Consider the following 16,161-nt stretch of genomic DNA (forward strand, 5'->3'; position numbering starts at 1 on the left):
CTAAGTCTCTGTAAATTCCAAAAAGACCTGAAAATACACACCAAACATATGTTTAATTCCACAGGAGAAAAGTTCCACATCTTTTTTTGCATGTAACTCATGCTAGATATTTTATTTTATTTTTTTTTAAATATTTTTATTTATTTTTTTCTGCACTGTGTATAACAAACCATAAACAATCAAGGTATGCAATAAAGTCAATCAATGGAGGATACATTTTGGGTCTAGTGGTAGGGTTTCGTTCAGCACCTTTCCAAATTCCAGCGTCAATTTCTCCCAGTATACCTGAATAGGGGGGCAGTCCCATATAGTATGATAAAAGTCTCCTTGTTCATGGCCACATCTCAGGGAACACGGGTCTCTCGCTCTACCCATCCGATGCAACCGGGCCCTATCGTAGTAGATCCGATGTAGGATTTTATATTATATAAGTCTTAGTCTGGACTTGATTGCCACTTCCCGGGGATGCATAAGTGCCGCTTCCCAGTCCATGGTGTCAAAGGACCCCAGATTACTTTCCTACGTCTCCCTCAGTTTTGTCAAACAGTCCGGGCATTATTAATCAGACTTCTATAGGTTGTAGGACACTGCTTGTTCTTGTAGGTGTTCCTGCAATAAACGTCCCTCTAGTGGCGCGTAGTGTTGCAAAGGGGAGGGGAAGAGACCCTCCGCCTTCCATGCATATTTCAATTGTAGATACCTATAGTGTTGTGTGGTGCTAAGTCCGAAATCTGCTCGTAGTGTTTGAAACGTTTTGAAGGAGGTGGCCGTCATTACATCCCCAGAGTGGATATGCCCAGGTTGTCCCACGCTTGAAAGCCGCGCAGCTTATGTATTTCACGTAGCCATGTGCAGTGCCATAATGTGGTCTGTCTCGTGGGTGTGCGGTGCCAACCCATGGTTTTGTGTGCACTGTGCCACAGTGCAATAGTCGTCTGGGTGGCCGGGGGCAGTCCCGTGCGTGTCTTTCCCCCTTATAGGTAATAAAGAGGAGTGTGTTTTCCCATTTTATAGCGTTGTAACCTGTAAGTGGGGTGAGTTGCTTCTGTGTGAAGCCAATCTAAAATTGGGGTGAGGTGCGTTGCTCGGTAGTATGCCTCAATGTCTGGGAGCGATATTCCCCCATTGTACTGATTGCGGCATAGCGTGGCGAGGGCAATTCTGGGCTGTTTTCCTAACCACAATAAAGACCTTAGTTCCGCGTTAATCGCTTGGAACACTTGCTGCACGATAGGGAAATACTCATTTTGGAGAGCATACAGGAATTTTGGGAGCATGATCATTTTGAACCTGGCCACTCGGCCTAGTATGGTAAGGGGAAGTGTCCTCTATCGTTGGGCGTCTTCTTTAAAGGATAGGAGGATACGGTGTATATTTTCCTTATATGACCGTTGTTTGTCCGGTGTTAAATAGATCCCCAGGTACCTAAAACCATGGGTCGCCACCTGTAGGGTGTGGGGTAGGGATGGCCAATCGTATCCCATCTTGGGACTGAATATGACCGATTTGTGCCAATTGATGGTGTATCCTGAATACGTGCCATACGTGTTCAGTGCCTCAAAAAGGATGGGGAGGGTAGATTCAGGGTCAGTAACGTACAGGAGTATGTCGTCAGCGTACAGGGACATTTTTTCCTCTGCCGCGTCTGCCGCTGACAGTCTAAATCCTCGTATATATGGATGTTGCCGCACCACACAAGCTATTACTTCTATAGTGAGAGCGAATAGGACCGGGGAGAGTGGGCTGGGTACCTCTCTGTATTGGGAATTCGCGGGACAGCCGACCGTTTACCCTCACTCGCGCCACCGGGGCCGTGTACAGCAGGCGCACTCAGCTCCGATACACTGGCCCAAATCCAAATCTAACTAGTGTAGCCTCAAGAAAAGGCCAGTGGACCGCGTCAAATGCCTTTTCGACGTCTAGGGAAAGGAGGAGATGGGGTTGCTCGCGAGATAGCTCCTCCATCATCCAATTGTGGGTTCGGCGCAGGTTCATCCGGGTCGCCCTTCCGGGCATAAAACCCGTTTGGTCCTTGTCTATCAGCTCAGTAATGACCTGTCTCATGCGTAGGGACAGTACCGTTGCTAGGATCTTCGCTTCCATATTCAGGAGGGAAATGGGACGGTATGAAGCGCATTCCATTGGCAGCTTCCCAGGTTTGTGTATAGGAACAATGGTTGCTCTGCGCAGATCAGGGGGGAGGGTCTCCTCCTTAATCGCGCTTTTAAAAAGAGATAGGAGGTGTGTGGCCAGTAAGTCTGATCCCAGTTAAAACAATTCTGCCGGTAGACCATTTGGTCCCGGTGTTTTACCGGGTCTCAGCCTGGTGATAGCCTGATGGATTTCTTCAAGTGAAAGGTCTGCTTCTAAACTGTCCCCGTCTTCCTCTGATAGGTGAGGCACTGCTACCGTCTCCAGGTATTCCATTATAGCCGGGTCTCCCGCAGGTCCCGGGCTTCATAAAATGCGCCATAGTGGGCGGCAAACGCCTCTGCTATCCCCTCGTCTAGACGTATCTGTGCGCCCGCCTTGTCTGTAATGATTTCGACCCAGCGAGCTTCCATTTCCCTGCGACTGAGCCACGCCAACAGCTTTCCCGACTTGTCACTGACGTCATATAACCTGTGGAGTGTGGCTAATCTGTGCGTCTTTGCTTCTTGGGTCGCTAAGGCCCTATAGTTAAGTTGGGCGTCTTTCAGACGACGCCTATAGTGTTCATTCTGGTGGGTCAGGCACAGCTTTTCGAGGGCAAGAATCTGGGCTTCGCATTCGTCCATCCCTTCCCTCTCTGTTTTGCGCCTGGTCCCTGAGGACCGTCTTGTACGCTTCCCAGGCCACCACCCCTGATTGGACTGAGCCCGTGTTTTCAGCAAAATAAACTTTCGTATCCGCCCGAAGGCCCTGGCGTAATTCCTTATTTTGCAACTCCCATGCCGGAAGGCGCATTCTCCTCTGGGTCCAACTCTATCCCTCCCTATACTGACCTCCAGTGGTGAGTGATCAGATAGACCACGGGCTCGATATTCAGCCCCTCTGATCTGTCCCTTGAGGCCCAGTGTCACGAAAATGTAGTCTAATCTAGAATACACCTGATGCGCCCCTGAGAAGTAGGAGAAGTAGGTGTCTCGCAGGTGCCCTGCCCTCCAGACATCTACAAGGCCCAAGGATTGAGCGAATCGCGCTAAGTGCGTTTCGGTCCCTGTTCGTGTGGAGTTCCCGGTCCTGTCAACCTCTGCGCTCATTACGTCATTAAAGTAACCACCTATCACTAGTAGAGCGTTCGGGGTTTCAATCATTATGTCAGTGACACCCTTTAAAGTCCTGGCCTGTAGCTGAGGGGGGCATATACCAATATGATCGTGAATTCGGTCCTGCCCCATTGCCCATTAACGCCTACATATGTGCCCTGCTCATCTGTCCATGTACGTTGAACCTTAAAGGTTTTATTAGAATAGCTACCCCTCTGGACCCTGTTGTGTATCCCTCGTGTGTCAGGATGGTGTAAGGCTTTCTACCCAGGAAACCACACCTAGTCCCACGAAGATGGGTCTCCTGTAGGAGCACTATATCAGGGTGAACCCATTTGATATGGGCCTGTACCAGACTTCTCTTGATGCGGTCGCCTAGGCCATTTACATTCCCTGTGTAGACCGTGTAGGGGGCTATCAGGTTTTGCCTATCAAGTGATACCGGGGGAGTCATTTGTATTCTGGCGTATTATCAGTAACAGTCTTCGGGCAACCAATGCATCTTCAGCTAATAATATGACTTCACCTTGTGAAAACCCATAAAACATTGCAACATGTCCGAACAAACTAACCATAACCCACCCCGAGCCCCACCCTGCCCCACCCCCCCTCCGGCGGGACTCTGGCGCCGGCTGGTGTCGGTCCCCCACAGTGGCAGGTGTGGCCTGTCCCCCACCCATGGTCGTAGCCCTTCGCACTACAGTGTCAACAGGACTTCTGCTGTGCGTCCCCAAACATTTTAAAACCAAAGTCCCGTAGAGCGGGAAACAGTTCAGGAGTAGTCGGAGAGCCGACAAGAGTGTGGAGAAAAAAATGGGTTGGGAGAAGGAAGAGGGGGCGAGGGAAAGTGCGAGTCGTGAAAGGAAAGAGAGAGGGAAGAGGGGGTGTGTGGCTCTTCTCTAGCAGCTCCGACGGGCAGGCTATATCAGTGCCATCCAGGCTGTGACCTGGAATCATGAATGTGAGTCCGGCAGTTCAGCTTGCGAGTGTTCCGAATTGGTATCCTGTTCCACTGCGACAATCTCCGCTACCAGAGGATGGGTTGAGGTCGTGCTGTGTTCATCGTCCTCCACAATCCTTTCGTCCTCCGATACACTCCTTTGCAAGTCCGATTCCGCATTGCTTTCAGGTTCCGTGGGGAGCGGCAGGTTGTGGGAGCGCAATCGGGGCTGCGAATTCAGAGGTTGGTCGTCGGCCGGTATCGGGCGGTTGGCGAGCTGTGGCGGACCAAGGGTAGGTGGATTCCTCCAATGTCCCGTGGCGTCCCGTGGTCGCAGCATCCTGCCCTGCTGTCTCGGGGGCAGACCCGGGGGGGGTCTTTCGCCTTCTCTGCTCCTCCGTCCGTTTGAGGAGCGGACGCTCCTCGAGCCATTCCCAGGCCGCTTCTGGGGACTGGAAGAAGTGTGTTTTTTCTCTGAAGATTACCTTGAGCTTGGCTGGGAAGAGTAACATGTATTGTATGCCTTTTTCGCGCAGCTTTGCCTTGACGCATATGAAGGATCTTCTGTTTGCTTGCACTTCTCTGCTGTAATCCGGACAGATCATGATACGTGAATTGTCAATTTTAATATCCCCCAGTTTCCTAGCTTCTTGGAGGATCATGTCCCTGTCGAGGAAATTCAGGAAGCGGGCTATGATCGTGCGGGGCGCCGCGCCCGGAGGGGGTTTTGCCTGCAGTGCCCTGTGTGCTCGCTCGATCACGAAACAGGTGGAGAACTTTTCCGCAGGGAAGGTGTCCCGGAGCCACTTGTGCAGGAAGGTCGCCGTGTTCGACCCTTTGATTCCCTCTCTGAATCCCACGAAACGGAGGTTGTTCCATCGCGCCCTATTTTCGCCGGCGTCCACCCTCCATTGCAGGTCTTTAGTGGTGGTCCGGAGTGTCGGGAGGTCTCCCCTGAGGTCCCGCAGTCCATCCTCTGCCTCGCTAATTCTTGTCTCTGTTTCGGTCACTCTAGCGGCCATGTTCCTCATGTCCTGGCGCAGGAGCGATACCTCCGTGCTGACCTCCCCTATTTTCCCCTCCAGGGCCTGTCGCGAGTCCCTAATAGCGTGCAGGAGGGTCTCCATGTCCCCGCTACGCAGCTGGGTGTCCAGGGCCGGTGGGTGGTGCGGCGTGGTGAATTTGTCCATTTTGGCCTGTCTAGGTGTTTTAGATGTTTTATCTCTGGTCATTGTCAATTAGGCCAATTGCTAGAGGCAGTCTCGGACACCAGCGGTCAGGAAGGTCCACCACTTAGTTCCAGGGCCCCGGCGTCAGGCTGATTGGACCCCCGGATTCTCCTCCCAGCGAGCGGGCCCCCAGCTCAGTGGTAAGGTGTTCTTTGCGCCAAAGAGGGGAGCGCTACGAAGCACTCCCAGGGGGTCAGGCCATGGGCGTCCGGTCTACTCCACCTCTGCACGGTCCGTCTCCCAAGTTGGGCCGGAGGGGATGGGAGGGGGAAGCAGAAGCCTCCAAGTCGGGGGGGCGCGGGCACCCCAGGAGGCGAGTGGGCAGGTTGTCCTGTGCAGCCCTGTCGCGGCCTTCAGTTAACGTTGGGCCTTACTTCTAGGCCGCAGCCTCGCCCTCTCTGGCCTCAGAGGGGTGCGTCAGGCCCTGCAGCGTAGGCCGCGTCCCAGGCCTCTCACTCTGTCCTCGGGTAGGTAAATCAGGGGCCCAGGTCAAAGCGGTGTGTCCCGGCGGTCGCTGGATGTCCTGTCTCACTTCCCCCTGTGGCGCGGGCTCTCCTGTGTGTGTAGTCCCGCTCAGGGCATCGGCGCCCCGCAGGGCCCCCAGCCGCTCCCCCGGTCGCTCTCCCCTACCGTCGGCGTTCGAGCCCTCCAGGATCGCCAGACAGTCGCAGGTCAGGGCCCTCCTCGATCCACCAGTACGGCGGGCCTCTGCAGGTCTCAGGTCCCTCCGGTCGGCCCCAGCCTGCCGTCGCTCTGGATTCTACCGGGCCGCTCTCCTCTGGTGTAGTCGGGTCGGCTCACCGGGATATCCGGGGGGTCTTCGGTCTCCCCGACAGCTGTGGCCCCTCACAGCGGTCCGATGGCTCAGGCGGTGGTACAGGCCTGCCGCCGCTGCTCCCCTGGCTGTCTCTGAGGGACCAAGTGAGGCACCTCACTCCGGTGCTCGGGCGGGGATGGCGGCCACCATTTTGGATCGTCAGCGATCGTCCGTCTCAGAGCCGTTTTTGTCCGAAAAGACGGATCGCTGCGGTTTCTCCGCAGATCGTGCACTGCAAGGGGGGTTCCGGACCTCAGAAGCGACGTGTGGCGATCGAATTATAGCCCTTATGGCCCAGGATTTCATCAGGATCAGTGGCGCTCGCCGGAGCCGATGTCGGGCACGTCTTACCCGGTCATGCTCTTGACCACGCCCCCCATGCTAGATATTTTTATTAGCCTTTTTTCACTAGGCCTAGGCGGAGTTCCACGTAACTCTGCCGCGCTATGCAGAGTTCTGCAAGCGGTTGAGTGCATTAGGTTGTGTCATTCCGGCTGAGATTTAGCGCCAGGTTTCTGTTTTGTGCTGGAAAACCAGAGAGAACAGCACCATGCTGAGCGCAAGATGGTGCTACTTCTTTCTGCCACTTGAGTAGATTTTCTTTCCGAGTGGCAGCTTCTTCAACGCGAACGGATGGTTTCTCAACGTGAGCGACTGCTCGCGTTGAGAAATCTCGATGGGTGGTGGTCCGGCATTGGATTTTCCTTGCTTATGCTCGCAAACATTGGCGAGGGGAAGTGAGGAAAATAGTCAGTTTTTCGGGACTCCACATACTTTGTGGAGTGCAGAATACTTAGCCAACAGACAGGATTTCACTGCCTAGGCCTAATTTTCACAAGTCTTACTAAAATGCATGTTCATGTTTGCACACTAAATCACTTTTGTCAGGCTAGCCACCCGCATTGAGCATCGATAAAGTACTTGACTTGTACTGATAATTAGGGTTTCGTTTACACCAGGCAATTACGATACCAGGTGGTATGGTCGTACTGCACTATTTGAAGCTTACCCCTTAAGAAGTTTGACTAACTTGTTTTCTGCACTGATTTCCACTGGTGTTTCTGCTATTTCCAGTAGTTGTTTCCTTAACATATTCCACAAGGCTTTTTCTAGCGAAACGTGAGAACACTGTTTCCAAAGAACTTGTACTTTCGATTTGGGTGGAGACTCATGTTTTCTCCTGAATCAGGATTACAAAAGCAATCTTACTGAGGGCCACTGAGGGTAAAAGAACCTCAGGGCCTTATTCATGAAAAAAGTAAAAGTGCAGGCAAAGAGTTACCCCACCATCTGAACGTAGTTTTACATTTTTTTCCATTCACAAACATTCCCATAATTACACCTGAAAAGCAACACCAGATACAGTTTTCCAGATGTGCTTCTGTGAATGTTATCTGACCTTATCTTTGGTGGGCAATCCCCCTGTGCGAATCCTGCATAGTAGAAAAACCCTTTGCAAATGCACACTTGTTTCTGTATTGCTATGGGGAAACATGTTCTCCCATGGAGAAATCCCTTCTCCTACACCTCTATCAAATGTGAGATTCGTTCCCCTTGCAATCGCGGAAGTGGTCGTGGGAGGGCCTTCAACTATTGATTAGAGTAGCTTTCCAACAATTTCCTCAGTGGGAAAGGTTCAGATCACAGTTTGAGAATGCCTAGCGATGTATATGTTTTGGATGTTCCCAAAATTCCAACACAGACCACACCTTGGAACAACTCCTTTCCATCCAGTCAGTGCTATCCCCCACTTTAAATTTCTCCACACTCGTGGCAGAGAAATCTGCGGCAATGAATCTATTGAGGCTTGCCAGGAATCCTTTTGTGATTTCTAGTAGGCATTAATGGAGTTATTTTCCGATGTAATTGTGTTTAATGCAGAAAATACCTTTGTGAATAGAGCTTTTACTGTTCAATTGGTGGACAATCTAGCCTATCTTGAATGAACAACTTATTCATAGTGGTAGGTCAAAATGTGGTTTGTGCAGTATAACCTATTTGACTAAACTGTAGATGCCTTCTATTTTATGTACAACAAAGCACTTAACTGTACAGTAGAACATTTGGTTCTAAGATTACCAATAGGTTCTCTGTCTTCCTGAGTGACTTAAACATATGGGGCCCGAATCACAAAAGTAATCTGAGACAAAACCCTAACTTTACGACTTTCAGTATTCACAGAAGGCATTTAGGAGTACTAAAGTTAGAATTTTGTCTCAATCAATCTTAAGTTTTGGTCTTAAGTTAAAGTTAGGACAAACTTAAGTTTAACTGAGACAAAATGCTAATTGTAAAGTTAGGATTTTGTCTCAGTTAAACTTAAGTTTGTCTTAAGTTGAACTTAAGACCAAAATTTAGGATTGACTGAGACAAAATCCTAACTTTAGTACTCCTAAATGCCTTCTGTGAATACTGAAAGTCGTAAAGTTAGGATTTTGTCTCAGATTAAGTTTGTGAATCGGGCCCATGGATTCTTTTATATCAATAGGTAAGCCTTGTGTACCCCCACCTTCAGCCTGTCCGCACAGCAAAACTTCATCCTTCATCCACTAAGCTAGCCATTCTCCAATAATTCTCAATCGAGCATTGCACCTCATCTTATTTCAGATACAAGTTCTTTCTTTTATAGGGTGATAAAGACAGAAAGTTCCCTAGTCAACGAGATTTGTGTAAGGCAGCACCTATTCTCTCCACTGAAGGATACAGGAACAGGCAAGAAGTTGTGATCTATTCCTGCCTCCCCCGGGGACGTTACGTCATTATTCCATCGTGCGAGCACGCAGCTAGTGAGGGTGAATTCCTCCTTCGGGTCTTCACAGAGAAAGGGAACTTTTCCAGGTAAGGTCTATGGGTTTGCACAGAAATCTGACATGGGATGTCTTTAATTTCTGTCACAAGTTTTCTGAGTTTCTTTTAGTGGTCTTACCTTTCACTTCGCTTATAGCTAGTACACTACATGCTCCACCTGCGTTGCAGAATGCATTGGTGTGGAATATAGTCTATGCTTTTTTAGGCTCCCTAGTGAACGCTTCTATTGAAGCAGTCAGTCCTTTTGGTCCTCTAGTTGGCTGTCTCTCTGCACATATCATAGTAAATCCTCTATTTATAATATGTATATTAACTATCTCTTGCCCTTCTCCTAGCTAATAAAATAAACATTCACCATTTGTTTTGTTCTCTGCAGACCTGTGGACAGATCCTCTATGTATGTGAATATGTCTGTAAGTAACAGTGCTTTGGCACAGATCCCTGCTGTTTCTAATAATTCTTAATGCTTCTGAATTTGAGAGTCCTTAATGAAACGTGCACCTTTCATTTGAGCAGCTTTCCCATCTAGAGGTCAACACCAAGCTAAAACTACCTGTGTTTAATGTGCATAGAAGTCAAACATATTAACTTACCACCTCTATGTTTGTATGATCTATGAAGCTACTTTTGCTAGACATGTGTTACTATTCTTAACTCCTGAAGTAGGACTGGCAGAAGAATGTCAGATACAGAATCACACATTTTATGTGCATAGCTGCAAATAACATGGTTTTATTGTTTCTGGCGTCCCTGTGAGGTGAAAACACTACTAGAAGTTTACATTTAGAAAGATGTGCTTAATTTTAAAATTTCTAGAGCATCCTGATGTTGTTGTGTTTGAAGAATCTATAGAATTGTAATTAATGAAGACAGGCTATCTTACATTGAAGCCAGAACTCTAATTTAATGCACACGGCTGTGTGATATGCTCATATCTGATCTCTATTACTATTAAACAATCTGCAACTTGTAAAACAATTATATAGTAAATATATATATATATATATTTTTTTTAAATATATATTTTTTTATTTGTTGATTAATTAAAATCATTACAAACAAGAATAGATAAAAGCAACCTACATAAACAAACATATACTATGCACAGAATTATAATCATATTAAGATAATCATCTAAAATTGCATTAATGCAGTCAATTCCATAATAATGTTTAAGCGTTTACACACTATTAAAATACAGGTATTAACTAGAGTACAATATATTAGCAGCAATCACTGTTATAGCAGCATTTAACTTAAAGTGACAGTGTTATCAGTAGGAAATACTAGTATAATACATTTTTTGCTGTTTTCTATTTGCTAGCTATAGTAAAGTGCAATATGCATAACTATTATAAAACAATTATATAGGTGTTAAGGAAGATGTAGGAAACTTTGGTACTGCCTCATTATAAGACTAAATCCCAGAGAGGATGAGAGCTGATCCACTATTGTAAAGTGTGCTTGAGGAACAATATGTGCTTTAATGAATCCACGACCAACATCGTTATTATGACAGTTGTCAGACTGCCCAGAGAACCTTCAAGTTATTTAACATCAGAATATAATCAAAGTGAAAACATGTCTTCAGTACACACCTGCAACCATGCATGCACATGATCTGAATCAATTGAAAAGCAAACACTCTGGGCATTATTAAAAATTGTCAGTAAACCCGCCTTCCCACTGGTGTGAAGCCCTCATCTCTGCTTGGCTGGTGAGGAATCACTCACCGTATCTGAGATCTCCATCACCTTGAATGGGGATTGTTTTGTTCAAAGTACTCCAGCTGATAGGTGGAAAATCTTTTGTTAAAATACAATTTTCTTTATAGAATCAAACACCCAAAAGGGAGATTTGTCTCAGAAATTGAAAAAAATGACCTCTTGTGCATGAGGGTCGTTGTTTTTCTATCTGGTTTTGCCATTCTCCTGCATGGTGGTTCAGGGTATAAAAAACAAATGTATGTTTAAAGACCCAATCTACCTAGAGTGGACCTTCCACAACATTGATTCAGTGACCCTGTGACAGATGGGCTAGCGGATTATAGGTTTCTGATGGCACACACAACTAAGGCTCCATTATTGAAAAGTTACAGATTTCCATGACTCTAGATGAGGTTGCAGAAACTTCTGGTTTGGTTGGAGGGGAGCCCTGTCTTTGATGGGCTCATTGTGGGGTAGCGGCTGTATAGTAAATCGTTAATGTACTCTTGGGAATATTGAGGATGCTTACTGTCCTCTACTGTGTAGCTTCAGAAATATACCCAGGTGTCCTGACCCATGTATCTATGAAGATAGTCAGCCAGATCCCTCAGTGGCTCCTATAATAATTGAATGACATGTGTCCACGTTGGAGCCTCATGACACATCTTTGTTCATAAGGACAGACCAGACTTATTTATCTTGGTTCTCAGATGGAGTCAGTTTGTCAAGTCAAGTCAAAAGATCTTTATTTCTGCACTATCAACATAGGCCATGAAAGCATATAATATAAGCAATAAAATACAATACATCAAGGGACAAGTTGACTGTTAAAATGAGCTCTCCGCTCATAATTAAGATAAGCAATACTACTCTGAAATGTTCAGGACATTCCCTTCCTAATAACGATATCATTACAAATAAAAGATGCAACGTTAAGCAGATGGCTGGAAACTACATGACATATAAAAAACTCATGGCAGCTTTGTGGTCCCTGATGTTATGTGCTATAAAAAGGGGTTTTAAAAACTGCTTCCTCAATTTTAAATAAAACTTACAAAATAACATTAAGTGCATAGTGTACTGTTCGGAGATTCCATCACTCAGGCACATCCCTGTTGTTAAAACCCATTGGTTTGTGTTAGGGAAAGAGATAAGGTGGGGGTATTACTCAAACGTAGTCTAATCAGGACAAAAAAGGATGTTGTTAATTTGTCACCCAGGCTAAATAGGGTTGAGTAAAACACTGGAAGTGTATGTGTCCACTGTTTTTTTTGTCTCATCTACAGAGGCTCTCTTCTTTACCCTCGCTTCAAGCAAGGCTGCCTTGATTGCTGATTTCTCCAACGTTAGGATTGTAGTCGGGTCTTGTAACCTCAGGAAAGCCAAACACCGTCCTAAGAGTGTTGTTGATGGAAGACAGCCACTGGATATGAAAGACATGATCTAAAGTTAGGCAGTCCTTTATATTTACCTTTGTAAGCTCAGGCTCTGCTTTAGTCCATATAGAGCGCTACATGGATATGGGTTTGGATGACAAAATGTCTTCCATATGGCTCAGCCCACCTTCCCAGTGCAAGACGATGCTGAGGGCTTAGTACACAGCAGACGCCTTAAAAGGGCATTTTCCTCTACCTGTAAAGAATTACTGGGTGAGTGGCCCCACAAATCCCTGCCATAGGTTGCAACAGAAACAGCTTTTGCTTTATAGATGGTGAGCATTTCTTCGATGGGACGACTGCCAAGACTCCCGGAAAATCTAAACACCCCCTCACAGACTCTTTTCATCTTAAACCGGCTATTCTGGATATGATCGGCCCAGGAGACCTTTCTAGAAATGAGGACTCCTAGGTAGTAAAAGGACTTAAACTTAGCTATCTGGAAACCCTCAAGATAGAATGATCTAACCTTCTTAGGGGTTTTCCCACAAGTCATTATGAATGTCTTGGACTTATTGATCTTTAATTTCCCGGAGTCCATAAAATCTGCGAAGGAGTCGAGTAATCTCTGCAACCCTGTTAGTGAAACCACACTGAGAGGCAGCATCTTTGTAAGTTAAAATTCTCAACCCATGCAATTGGGCAAAGAAACTTAAATTGCAAAAGAAATATTTCAAGGTCGGTTTCCAAAGCTCTGACGATCTCACAAATTGTAAAATCAAATACATTATTGTAATAATTAATGATAATCACATTAGACCACCCCACTTAAAATTCAACCGCACAAATTAATAATAGGGAGAGAAAGTGTCAGATCTTCTAATCGTAACAGGTAATAAGTTGGAAATTAACAGTTGTAAACCGCCCATCGCACGACCGGCAAGGGATAGGTTGACTTGAGCGAACAGGGAGAAAAAGCCCTCAATATGCCATGTTTCCTGGATGCAAATTATATGTAATGTAATGTAATGTAAATTGCTTTTGTATAGCGCATACATCACCCGCAGGTTTCAGAGCGCTGCAATGACACTAACACCAGACAAAATAAAGCCAGACAGAAATAAAGGGCAGAGAAGTGGGACATGGCTAGAACAGCCAGGTCTTCAGATTTTTTCGGAATATGAGTGTTGGAATTAGGTAGCCTGGCCTAGGGCAAGACTAGCATATCAGAGGCACAGTGTAAAGGTTGCAGACCACCCAAAAGTAATTCCACGCAATAGCACTCAAAAAGAAAACACTACACCAAAATTATATGAAAATACGTACTGCTTTATATAAAAATAATATTCTCTTTGTTGTCGGATATTAGTAGCTCACATATAAATAGTTCAAAACATTTCAAATCACTTTCAGGGTCAGCAATTACACTTTGTAAGTTACTAGCAGATTATCACTTTTTAAATTACTAGCAGTCACTATATTCCTGGACTCTTATCACACTTTTGCATTTGGAGAAACTGTACCTTAGAATCAATAATTACTTTTGAAACTACTAAACAAGTTTATCAATAGAATTCTAAGGTGCATTACATTTGCCAGATAAGCAATAATGACACTTTCAATTATATCAACTCCACATTAAGCAGGATTAACAGTATACCTCATTAAGCACTGTACTTGTTTAACCTGTTGTATTATAGCTTCCTATGACTCTTCAAAGAGGTAATACCAGCACTTTACTTTAGATCAGACTCTAGTATTCCAGATTGTTAGCTATACTCCCCTCAGCCACAGTTGAGCCTTAACTCACTAAGATGACATGTAACCTTTTTCTCTTCAGCAGGCCCCCCTCTCCTATACACCACTGAAGGCACTGTCTAGAGAATCTACCCCCACTTCTCCTTACTGTAGCGTGGAGACGATGCTTTCCCAGTCTCCACGCGTCGCTGCTGTCCTGGGGCTCTTTTAAGGGTGCAAATCGCCAATCTCCACACTCCACGCCCAGCGCACTGCTGACTCGGCGCTGGCGTGGGGAAACTTCAACTACAACAGTCCCCGCTCTATGGTCGCTGCGCTGGCGTGGGGGATTCTCTAATTCACGCTATCCTTGATGGCGGGCCGACTCCGCTGCTGGCGCCCAGCCCCTCGCTCGCGTTCCCGAGGGTTTCCTCACACGAGCGGTACTGCGCAGGCAAGCGCCGGGTTACTCCCGCCTCCACCGCCGGCCTCTTCCTCACCACGCACAGCGGCTCCAGTTGGCATGCGCGCTGAGAGAGTGTCTCTCCTCGGCGATCGCGCAGGGCAGGGGACGCCTCTTCCTTTCTCCGCCTACCCGGAAACAGTCCGGGGATGCCTCCGCTCCGCTCCTCACCTTCAGGCTGCAGTCTGTTACGGCGCCACTTGCCTCACGCCGGTAATGGACAGAACGGCCTGTCAGCTTGCCGCCTCCGCTCCTCAGCTTCCACGCGCCTGCTCCTTCGCAGAGCGACTCCTTGCTCCGCTGCCACAGGTACCAAGAGGGCCACAGAGGGGGGTGTAGCGCCGAAGGGGGTTCCCAGGAGTCGGTCAGCTACCGATGAACAGCTTGAGCAAAAGGGGAGGGGGCACCAGGATTAGCCCCACTCCAATTGGGACTCGTGCTAACAGTCTCTTTAGGATCCTCTTGCTGGACCAATCTCTTTAGGATCCTTTGCTGGGCAGAGGACCGCACTCCACAGGCTGCGGTCTCCTTCTCCTTAATTCTTCCCCTCCCTGACTTAGAGAAGGGGCAAGCTAGGCGCCCAGGGTCTCCAGGAACTTCCCACAGCGGGGCCAAGACAAATAACTAAAAGGGGAGTTGTGGACTGGACCAATTAGACAGCTTCCAAGTCCAGGAGGTCAATCCAAAGTCCAACCTTTTCCCACCCTTAGCTACCACCTGTCCTCCAGCTGACTTCCACAGGTCGACAAAATGGCTGCCCCGCATTCCGCCTTATATAGGCTGCCCTTCAGTGGTCCAGAATGGACCAGAAGGTTCTGAAATGCCCTATGTTAGGCTATGGCCAAGTTCTGTTGGTGACAGTTGGGGCAGTTGGTGGCCACCATTTTAGGTGGTGCCAACTTTCCTGTCAGAACAGGCCTCTGGGCCTGAGGTAAAAGATTATGAGGGGGAGAGAGAACACCTATCCCCCTGGCCAACACCTACAAAAAGTCAGTAGACACAAAAATTTATAAGGGTATGAGGGGCAAAAAGGGGACAAAATAAATAAAAATTAGGAGGGACTTCGCCAAAAAGCCAGACAGGTCTAACACGCGTCCCCCCCAGCTGAAAGTGGGGAGAACTACCCAACCCCTTGGGAGTCCTCATCACTAAGGCGGAAATACCTGGAGAGACCGTCTGCATTGGCGTGGTCCACTCCAGGCCGATGTTCCACCCGGAAGTCCATTCCCTGTAGGGAGATGGACCACCTCAACAACTTGGGATTGTCCCCCTTCATTTGCATCAGCCAACGAAGGGGTCGGTGGTCAGTCTGAACCAGGAAGTGCGAGCCAAAGAGGTATGGCCGCAGCTTCTTCAGAGCCCACACCACCGCAAAAGCTTCCCTCTCAATGGCACTCCACTTCTGTTCCCGGGGAAGCAGTCTCCTGGATAAGAAGACTACAGGTTGATCCAGGCCCTCTTCATTGAGTTGCGATAACACTGCCCCAATGCCATGTTCTGATGCATCTGTTTGGACAATGAACTCCTTGGAGAAGTCTGGGGCCCTCAGGACCGGTGCCGCACACATTGCCTGTTTCAACTTTTCAAAGGCTTGCTGACAAGCCTTTGTCCAAACTACCCGTCGAGGTTGTTTCTTGGAGGTGAGCTCTGTGAGGGGCGCTACAATAGTGCCATACCCCTTCACAAAGCGACGGTAGTATCCTGTGAGGCCCAGGAAAGCTCGGACCTCAGTCTGTATCTTGGGGGGTTCCCAGGCCATGATTGCCTCAATCTTCGCCTGCAGGGGCTGCACAGTCCCCCTACCCACCAAGTGTCCAAGGTACACAACCGACCCCTG

The 16,161-nt window shown here is 47.6% G+C and overlaps 1 protein-coding gene across 1 annotated transcript in view; it reads left to right on the top strand.

Annotated features, from left to right (window-relative positions):
* LOC147692791 (calpain-9-like) overlaps window positions 1–16,161 on the top strand; it is a 181,107-nt gene that overhangs the window by 116,953 nt on the left and 47,993 nt on the right. Inside the window, exons 12-13 of the mRNA XM_086939014.1 lie at window positions 8,864–9,072; window positions 9,419–9,455. Of these exons, the coding sequence (XP_086795140.1) occupies window positions 8,864–9,072; window positions 9,419–9,455 (246 nt within the window). The remainder of the gene's footprint in view (window positions 1–8,863; window positions 9,073–9,418; window positions 9,456–16,161) is intronic.

This window comes from Lissotriton vulgaris, chromosome 9 (genome assembly GCF_964263255.1).
Source record: "Lissotriton vulgaris chromosome 9, aLisVul1.2, whole genome shotgun sequence".
Classification (NCBI taxonomy): Eukaryota; Metazoa; Chordata; class Amphibia; order Caudata; family Salamandridae; genus Lissotriton; species Lissotriton vulgaris.